General features: G+C 27.7%; 2 protein-coding genes across 6 annotated transcripts in view; both read right to left on the reverse strand.

The window, feature by feature from the left end:
* The window catches only part of LOC100570271 (peroxidase-like), a 21,620-nt gene extending 16,747 nt beyond the window's left edge, over positions 1 to 4,873 (reverse strand). For 2 of the 5 annotated variants that reach the window (XM_008188541.3, XM_008188540.3), the window contains exons 1-2: positions 4,593 to 4,615; positions 746 to 830 (exon numbers count right to left, since the gene is read on the reverse strand). In XM_008188541.3, the coding sequence (XP_008186763.1) occupies positions 746 to 830; positions 4,593 to 4,600 (93 nt within the window). In that variant the 5' untranslated portion in view covers positions 4,601 to 4,615. Of the gene's footprint in view, positions 1 to 745; positions 831 to 4,592; positions 4,616 to 4,650 lie in introns of those variants that run through there. The other 3 variants (XM_008188542.3, XM_016807469.2, XM_003246980.4) reach the window with 3 other exon arrangements.
* Positions 4,874 to 6,586: 1,713 nt separating this feature from the next.
* LOC100570185 (peroxidase) overlaps positions 6,587 to 10,743 on the reverse strand; it is a 13,590-nt gene continuing 9,433 nt past the window's right edge. The window contains exons 9-12 of the mRNA XM_016807468.2: positions 8,383 to 8,553; positions 7,343 to 7,541; positions 7,147 to 7,243; positions 6,587 to 6,959 (exon numbers count right to left, since the gene is read on the reverse strand). Coding sequence (XP_016662957.1) covers positions 6,887 to 6,959; positions 7,147 to 7,243; positions 7,343 to 7,541; positions 8,383 to 8,553 — 540 coding nt within the window. The 3' untranslated portion in view covers positions 6,587 to 6,886. The remainder of the gene's footprint in view (positions 6,960 to 7,146; positions 7,244 to 7,342; positions 7,542 to 8,382; positions 8,554 to 10,743) is intronic.

The following is a 10,743-nucleotide window of genomic DNA, read 5'->3' on the forward strand; positions in this document are numbered from 1 at the left end:
CATTCCCTAGTAAACTTGTTGATCAATCATAATCCATTTTCAAAATTAAAATCTGTCGAACCATATTCTTACAGTTTTGTCTAGCTTATTGATCTAAAAGTCACTTTTTTTCATTGACTAGAGCCTCCTCCAGCCCCCTTAAGGTTTATTTTATGATACAGAATTTAAATATATTGAAAAACATTATAACAAACAAAATTAATGTTTAGATTGTTCAAATCTACATTAGTTTTGATTTTTGCCAAAACCTGCTGTTCCCCCCTTAATAATACTATACAAACAGAATTACTTTTTTAAAGTGGACTTTCTTGCCTGTGACAATAAAATAAAATAATGATAATTAACTATTTTCTGCCATGTAACCAAAGGCAATCTGAAATATGCAAAACAAATATTTTCTTATTTTAAAGATAAAATACATGTGTGAGCCATAATTATGTCCGAATTCCACAATGAAAATAACACGCTCCGAGTTCCAACAAATCTATATCAAATTTTGTTGAAATCGGTCCAGTAGTTTTGAAGACAGCTATTATTTTGCTAAATTTTAATTATTGTATAATGTAGTTATAATATGCATAGATCATGCGTTTTACATTTTTCAAACCTATAATTTCATAATAATTTCCGAAAAAAATTATTTTAGGACTGGCTATAGAATATACATTTAGTTAAGCCATTATTATTTTTAAAATTGAATATTCGTTTAAATCTATTTATTCATTACTTATTAATTATTACTTACTCGAATACTTGATGAAGTTCCCAATACTGCTATGACACATAACCACACAAACAAATATAACATCCTCGTACAGATGTATGTAAAACTTAAGGAATAGAAAAAATTTACTTATTAAACATGTTTCATTTGAAAAAAAGTATTCACGATCCATACAGTAAGCATAACAAGTAAATTTACTATCCAAACAATATTTAATTTGTATTTTATTGTGATTTGAGTATGACAAATTAATGACTTATCGCTAAATTGCACAAATTCAGGAATAAGAATGATAGAGCGGTTAAACTATCCTGCACCCACCTCCTACCACAGACCACACAAACAAACACACAAAACCTTTGAAATGCCTCAATATATACGTTGTAAAACGTGAATTAAGTGGGTATTTATTTGTATTTAGAAATTAATTAAAGCCAGGTGGGTTAGCCTCCGATGGCTTGAAAATAGAACAGACCCTCTAAAGAAACGTCAAAACGTCTAAAACATTCGTTGTATACGGCACTCTGTATGCACAAAATTATATTTATTATATTATATTATTATATTTAATATAATATTAAGTTATACCTATCAATAACATAATAAGTCCGTAATAATCATACGATTTATTTGATTTTAATTTTAGATTCTGAGTGGAATGATAAATGTATTGATCTTACAATGATGTGTGTTTTTTTTATTTTTTTTTTGTCTTTCATCAACTTTTAGGAAAGTCAAAGTGAAAAGATTTTCTTCAACAGTATCTTTTCTGATAGGAAAGGGAATCTAGTTGGTACTTAATTAGGGGGCCAAAAGTAAAATTTTTCCTGTAGGTAGTTCAAAAGCGCCGTGAAAAACAAAAGAAAAACGAGAATTTTTACGCAAAATCGATCTTTTACTAAATCGATTTTGGTTTTTGGTTAACTCTAAAACAAATGACCGTAGATACATGAAATTTTTACTGAATGTTTATATTGGCATTTTCTCTACACCATTACATTTTTCAAATACTTCGATTTGTTTTGAATTGTTTAGGAACATTTTCAGTTTCCAATTTTATTAGTCTTTTTTTCTATGAATGTCAATAAAACTTTATTTATTGGGTAAAAAAGCTTGAAAATTTAATACAAGGCTCCTACTATTGTTACAATGATATTTGAAAAATGTTAAGAAATCTTAGTAACAGTTTTTTTTTTTATAAGCATTTAAAGTTTAAATATTGACAATATACGGAAAAATCACGAAAATTAGCAAATTATTTTGAGTTGAGAATTCCTAAGAAATTTTCTTTTTAAATCTAAGATTTGAAAATGTAATACAAATATATTCATAAGTTTGTCTTTGTTTCTCGAAAAAAAAAATGTCTACAAACAAATGAAATTACATTTTTATGAGTGTTTGAAGTTCATATTTTTACAATATTGGATATTCACTTTATTTTTCATGTACCTAGCTGTTTTGTTATTTTATTGTTATTCAAAGATGAATAACTGTAAATACATGAACATTTTATTAATGTTTTTTTTTATTTTCTATACACCATACAATTTTGAAAATATTTTGACGCTTTTTGAGCTGTTTATAGACAATTTCAAATTTCCATTTTTTAAATATGAATATACAATTTTATTTGTTGGGTGAAAAATCTTGAAAATTTAATACAAGGCGCCTACTATATTGTTACAATGACATTTGAAAAATATTAAAAATTTAATTAAGATTTATTTTAATTTTTTCATTTAAATAAAATTTGTTACAGAGTAACACCGACGTGCCCACCTTTTTAATAATGTTATTACTGTCGATAAACTACGAAATTTTAATATTTCTTCTTGCTAAAGTCCCCCTGAAAGTTTTTCCTATTTGTGCCTATATAATCAGTCCTCTTCCCCAAAATGTATATTTTAGTTACGCCAATGTTAGTATATTTTAAGACACGTTGTTATAGACTCTTGATGTTTGTGTTTATATAGTATTATACTATTTGTATAATATTATGTTTCCAGGAAACACTTCAGGGTTAGTGTGTCGACATTATTTTTAACCTATATCATTATCTCAGTTGATATAATAATATGAATTACCTATGCAATAAAAATTTTAAACATATTTATCTTATTTTTCGTGAAAAAGATCTAGGTATATTGAACAAAACATTTTATAAATATTTATAAATATTAAACTCTAAAATAAAATGAGATTCACGGACAGTTTTTACAGCGTATTTTTAAGCAAAAAAAATACTTACATAAAACACGCAGTTATTAATTTATATCTAATAAATAATACAAAAATAATATTAGATTATCTAGATTCTAGATTAATATGGAGAGTTGAATGTAAAAATAATGCACTTTACTTCTGTTTAGTTTTAATATACTCTTAGAATAACAATAATTATCATCGAATACCTCGATGGTTCATAATGGTATAATAATTATAAGTATTGACAAACAATATTAACATATGGTCAAACAAATATTTATTGCACATGTCGATCATGCGTGTATGTTTATATGCATATAATTACATTTAACAAGTGTTTTAGTCAATGTCAACTCTCTGGTAAATAATAATTACCTCTGTGATTAATTCGTAGGTATCGCTGTAAAACTATCGGAAAATTGAAACAACGACAAAAATAACTCCTCTACGAAATGTAATTCTAAGAGAATAAAAATATAATTTATACAACTATGTTTTTACCACCAAACCTTACAGTTTTAAATTTAAATGGTTTATATAGTCAGCATAGTTGATAAAACTAAAAGTGTAAAGCAAGTTATTTTGTTCATCTTAAATAAATATAAAAATATATAATACATAAACAGTTTTGTGGAGTAACTTATTTTAGGTTAGGTTAGGTTACAAGTTACTGTAATGAAATTACATTTTAAGTAATTTGATGGTCATTTAATTACATTGTATTGCAAGTAATTTATACGCACCTATATTGAAGTTACGTTTTTGTAGTAAAAATACTAAATTACTCGTATTTTAATATTTTTTTAATGCATTTTACGAACCAACTGATAGAATATATTATTATATAAATATAAAAGTAAGATTTTCAGCCAATAACATTTTTGTAATAGTTGTTTGACAAAAAGCATTACCTAATGAGCAGTCATTTAGAAGAAGCACTGTCTTTTAAAATAAATTTGAAAACAATGGTACAGTGAGTACCGTTTTGCTGTACAGTAAGGTTTGGATAGTGGCTACAGATGTGCTAAATTCAAATTCAATGATATGTATCATTGTATACGAAAAACGATGCTGAGTGGAGACCGTCTATTCTATATTATACTTGTGGATGTTCACATTCAAACATATATATACATTATACATGTATAATGTATATATACATAATAAATAATATCCTGAAATGTAATTATAAGATACATAACTAGAAGATAATAATAATTAAACATATTTAACGGAGACATTGCGAACTTGACATTTTTCATAGGATATAGGATACTGTTTCACATGCCATGCTCATGCAGTACCTCCCAACAACTACTCGAAAAATTCTGTTACTGGTAATTTTTTTCCGGATGATTTTTGAATTGATTTTAGAATAAATATTTTTAAGTATTTCAGGGCAATCAATTATATTATTAATTATTTTGAATAAAGTATTTTAATTTTATTTGAAGAACACTGTTTTCAATCGTAAATTTTACGTTAAAAATGTTTGACACCACTTCGTAGCCTGAATACAGAGTTCTAAAGGCAAAGCATCGAAAACATAAAAAATGAATAAAATTATTTTTAATTTTCTCTAAACTTTGTGCGTGAGTTTTAAAGTATGGAAGCCAGATAAGGAGTGTATATTCTGATATTCAAAATGTGAACATACACTTACATTGTCATTTGCCCGTGTATAGCATAATACGTATTAATATATTCAATAAATATAGTACCTACTCACTTAATAGTTATTGCACGTTAAAGGACTTGGCTGAATTGCTTCTGCTGTACTGTCGTCGTCTTTGTCGCCGCGGTTGTTTGGATTGTCGTTGTCGTTCTCGTTGTAGACTTAACTTTTTTTTTATTTATTACAATAAAAATGTTTTAGCATATTTTGCATGCTATTACAATAGCATAGTTTCCGATTACAATTTAATTACGGTTAGTTATTGACTTTCGGTTAATAAACAAATAGCATAATAGTATGGGAATTGTTGATTATTTTAATGAGGTTTGTAGATAAGAGATTTAATGTTAGAAATAATGAATTTTATGGGCATATTGTTGTGGGTTTGTTTAAAATTATGGTTATTAGAGAGCTTAATGGATTAATAATGTTTTGAGTCCGTTCAAAATGTTTGACGTTGAATCTGTAGTACTGAATATTGGTTGGGAGACTTAACTTAAATACAGGTTACTGGTTAGTGAGCGGTGGTTGACTGATATTGAATATCCTGCTATCAGCTGTGTTTAAGCGATTGAAAATGCCCTTCCGCATTGATAGCCTACACACACACATATATAGGTGTAGATCCGGGGGGGGGCGTAAGGAGCTTAGCCCTCCCAAAAAAGTGCATCAAACCCCCTTCTTTATTAGTTGAATGAGATCGAAGCCCCCTCACATTGGTGTTGATAATGTTAGCCCCCCTGAAATGTTAAAAGAGTTTCGACTATGCACACATATGATGTGTGCACTTCTACGAGACTTTCCATCAATAGAAATTGGACGACTTAACCATCATTAGGCTAACAACGTCTTTACCACCATAGCGGTAACGAGGATGTTATATTATAGAAATGTTCGACTCACCATTATAAATGCATATTATATACGTATACCTGTGTGGGTATAAATTATAGAGACCGAACATGACATTCATTCGCACTAAGGTGTAAAGTGATCGAACACAGTACACATACTGATAATAATATATCCTGTTAACTGTTAACAAACTGCTAAACGAACTGTTTTTACGACATTTCAAAAGAATGTGTGTGGTTATGAACTTACGATATACAGTCGATACATCGATTAATCAGTGATTAATAAATATATTATAAAAATTATCGAATAAACCAATTAATCGATGTAAAATTGATTATTTTAAATAATCGAACAGGTCTATGTTATGTATGCGTGCAGTAATAATATGTGTGGATTCATGTTACCATGTATATACATTTAACTAAATCTTGTATTTGATTTCCATTTTAAAGTTGTACATTAATCATTAAATATAACATTTATAAGTTAATGTTAAAATAAGCATTAACATTGCATTCATGTTTCAATTGCAGTATAATGTGTTATCAAGTCTTAAAAATTGGTTCAAATTATGTTTAGTATAAGGTTTATTAAAATACAATTTAATGAGTAGGTATTAAACTATACTTAAATGTTTAAAGTTGTTTTTTAGTTTTAATTAATGTTCTATTTAAGGTTTATATGTTTATTGGGACAGTTTGACCATCATTTTCGATAAGCATATAGCGCCTATATGAAAATGATTTAAGTATATTTGATAGATCGATAAGTCGATTAATATTCGATAAATCGGCGGTGAGTTATTATACAAAATCGGTCAAAAAAACCTATTAATCGTTGTAAAAATTAATTAATTTAAATAATAGATGAGATCTATATAATATATTATATTATGTATGTGTGTGTGTGTGTGTACATTTTGTTTACATGAACAAACTATTCAAAATAAACATGATGAACTTTTGACTATGACTTCATTGTGCACAAAAATAGACACTGACAACTGACAATTTAGTTCCTTTAACTTGGGGGGTCAAGCCGTCAAGGGTTCTGGTGTATACATAACTGTATGTTCACCTTCATTAAGCATTTTATAATTAGTACATTACACATTTACACACAAATTATTATTTATTTAATATTTTATTCATACTTTTAAACACACGCATGATAATATTATTAGGATTTAGGGTTTACAGTTTAAAAAAAGACCGTATTTTATACGTTCATGGGGCCTAAAACCCCAAAGCCTCTATAGTCTAAAGGTACCGTATTAATCCTGGCTTGCAGGCCAGATACTTATATTATTTTGATTGTACAATTTATTTTACATGTTAGTATTCATTTTATTTATTTATAACTTAAAATTATAGCACGTTGCTAATTCCTATGCAATTAACGTTTCACATAGTATATCCATTAAACTATGGAAATTCTCTCCAACCACTGAGATCCAAGTTTAATAAATGCTCTTGGCATTTCACCATTAGTGAATATCTGAAACATACAATAATTAACAATCAGTTTTTTACTTTCCCCATTATCAATTCAAAAAGTTGAAAAATAAAAAATATAAACATAAAAGAACTCAAGTTATATTTAAAATATACCACTCCGCTCTGAATCTAATATTGAATATTTTTGTTACTCTACATAGCACATGCAACTAAAAATATATATTTACCCTGATGGCTGAAAAATATTAAATGGTACTTCATCCAATTCAGTTGTGGCACATATTACGTGACCAAGATCGATTTTTCTCAAAGTTTTCAATTGAGCTAATAATATCATAAACAAATATATTATTACACCAATATTATTGATGTTCATAATCATAAATCTAAAAAGTAGGTACCAATGACTGTATCTTCACATACCTGGAGAATAGCTTCCCGTTTGACCTGTCACATCAAAAAAGAAACGATCACCGAATCGAATACGGTAAAATACATCAGCTAAGATGCACTGTGCAGTTGGACCAACCGTCCCACCGTCGACTGGTGGTTCGAGTAAAGCTCCCACGAGTAGATCAATGTCATAAACAGTTGCGTACAGTTCTTTCAGTTTTTCGACGTCCTATAACCATGGTTGATAACTATTACAATTCAATACAAATTTAGAGTTAAGTAAAGATCAACTATTACACGATAACACATTAACTTACGATGTACAACAACGTACAACACTTCATAGTTTTAAAATAACTTTTGGTATTGTAAATATGAAAACATTATAGTAAAGTTCTAGGTAATTTTAATGTAATAATAGTAAGTGTTTATTTAAAGAATCAGACGAGAGCAAAATATTAAATTTTTGCATTTTCTTACTTCTCAATTGAGGCATCCGGTGCCGATGACAATTTGTCCTCACAAATACACTCTGCAGGAATAACAATACCACCTTGTAGAATCAACCAAATTTCATAATTCTTTTTTAATTGCTAGAAGGAAATATTCTACAGCCCGCATCGATCCCTGTTTTTCAATATTTTATTCTCAAACTTTATAATATGTCTATAAAAATACAAGATAAAAACCATTTTTTTACAAATTATTTAATACAATCATTTGAAATAAAATACAAAATAAGAGATCGATGCGGACTGCAGGAAGTCTTCTTCTTTCAGATAAAAAAATAGTCATCAAAATCCGACAATTCTACAAAGCTTGAGAATTATTCCCGTTAAGTAATTCTTTTCTCGATATAATACACCCTATCAACCCTCCCCCCCCCCCTAAATAAGTATCGGGTAGATTAGTGGAAAAGTCTTATAACTGAGGTGGCAACTAAAATATAAAATTTAATTTTCAAATTTTATAGAATTGTGGGAAATTTGAAAAACTGGCACCGGGACCCTTAAGAACATAATTATTATTAACTGAGTATCGTTTTTGAGAGAAAAAATCTATCGACTTACGTCATATGGTAAAAAATTTAATAAATCTTCAAATGAACAAATTTCTGGTAAACCACACCATGCTCTCATCTTAATATATTGCGGTACGCCGACATCACGCCCTCTCTGTATGTCCACTGCAAGTAAATCTTGATCACCAGTTATATGATTATGGAACATGAAATTTGATAACTATAACAATGAGTTTAAATATTTATATCATAACCAAAAAAATGTTGATCTTAGATAGTTTCACTGTCAGTAGTATAAAATAACCGAGTCTGGCTTGTGCATGACCGGTGCCGGTCGTTTTTTAAAATATAAAACTAAGTACTGACCACTTTACTATTTTCAAATAAAAGACCAAAAATATTAAATCGGAATAGTACTTAATTTATGGATTATAACAGCATAAGAAGTGATTGTAGGTATAATAAATAACATAGACCGAAATTTGGATTTATCGATGCTACAGTTATACATTTTTCAATACAACTTTATTTTGGTACTGCAATACGTCATATGTGTGTGTATAATCATGAAACTAATATTAATTTTATTTGTAGTAGGTACTTCATAAATTGAAAACATACAAATATGAATACTATTTTATAGATTAGACAATTTTTAGATTCTGAGTGGAACGATGAATGTTTTTCATTTTACAATGATGTGTGTTTTATTTTTATTTTTTATTTTTTTTTTGTGTCTGTCATCACCTTTTAGGACAGTAGGTGAAAAGATTTTCTTCAACAGTACTTTTTCTGATAGGAAAGTGAATCTAGTTGGTACTTTGGGGAGTTAAAAGTAAAATTTTTCCAATAGTTTTCAAAAGCGCCGTGAAAAACAAAAGGAAAATTAAGGAAAAATGGGAATTATTATGCAAAATCTGTTTTCGAGAAAATCGATTTTGGTCGATCTAAAACAAATAACCGTAGGTACATAACATTTTGACTGAGTGTATATACTTATACTTATACTTAGTAATAATACTTTGACTTATTTTGAGCTGTTTACGGACATTTGTAGTTTCCATTTTTTTTATTTTTTTTTAAATAAATATCAATAATATTTTATTTGTTGGTTAAAAAAGCTTGAAAATTTAATAGAAGGTTCCTATTATATTGTTTCAAAGGTGGATGAAAAAATTAAAAATCCATAGTCACAATTTTTAAAATTGAATAATTATTTTGTAGTTAAAAATTCATAAAATGTTCAACTTTTATATCTAAGGATTGAAAATTTAAAACAAGATTCCACGTAAGTAGTTAATTCTGTTTCCAAAAAATCTAAAAATACATTAGCACAGTGTATTTTTATAGTAATTTTAAGTTCAAATGTGGACGAAATTATATATTAAAAAACCTAGAATAACTATTTTTGTTATTTTTTTGTGATAGTATAATATTTTTCGTGAGCACTTGAAACTTCTAAAGTATTCTAACGAGTTATAAGTACCTAATGGATATTGTGATATGATTAATTTGAAATTTATTATAGATACCTATTATTGGTCAATTTTTTTTTTTTTTAAATAAAATGTCTTATACCTAGACTGACATACCGTCTCCACTTAGAATCGTTTTTCTTATACAGTGATATTATATCATTGAATTCAAATTTAATATTATCCATTATACAGTGACCCACTTTTAACCTACTGTACAGCAGAGCGACATCCACTTAACCACCTTTTTTTAAGTGAAACCCAAAGCAAAAATACAAGTAAGTAACTTACTTAAATTACTTTTAACAATAAAATTAAAATTTATTTACATATATATATTTATATGTATATATATTTATAATGCAATATTTTTAGATTCTGAGCGGAGCGAGGAAGCTATTGTTTTTACAATGATGTTTATTTAATTTTTTTTTTCTTCTTTTTATATCCTGGATACAAAATTTCTTCCAGAAGGAGTGTTTCGATTTCAACATATAGTAGCTTATCTTTTATCAAATTGGATCAAGACGGTACTTTAGAGAGGGATTTTTCGATTTTCTCATCAGTTATTTAATGCCACGGTAAAAACCACCGGAAAATTACGAAAAAACGCTAAAAATGGGATTTTAATTTCGAACGCTTTGTTTATCACCATAGAAACGAATAAAAAATTATAATATTTTAATATTAATTCAACTTACATGATAAAATAAATAATAACAAAATATAAAATATCTAGATTGTCAAACCGTCTCCGCTCAGAATAGTTTTTCTTATACAATGATGTTATATCATTGAATTCAAGTCTAATACAACCAATATATAATTATCCACTTGTAATCTATTGTACAGCAGAGCGACATCTACTTACCTATTTTTTATTTAATGAAGTCTATGTTGTCAGCTTTAATAGATTATTTCTCTGAAATATACGT

This window comes from Acyrthosiphon pisum, chromosome A1, assembly GCF_005508785.2.
Source record: "Acyrthosiphon pisum isolate AL4f chromosome A1, pea_aphid_22Mar2018_4r6ur, whole genome shotgun sequence".
NCBI classification, from domain to species: domain Eukaryota; kingdom Metazoa; phylum Arthropoda; class Insecta; order Hemiptera; family Aphididae; genus Acyrthosiphon; species Acyrthosiphon pisum.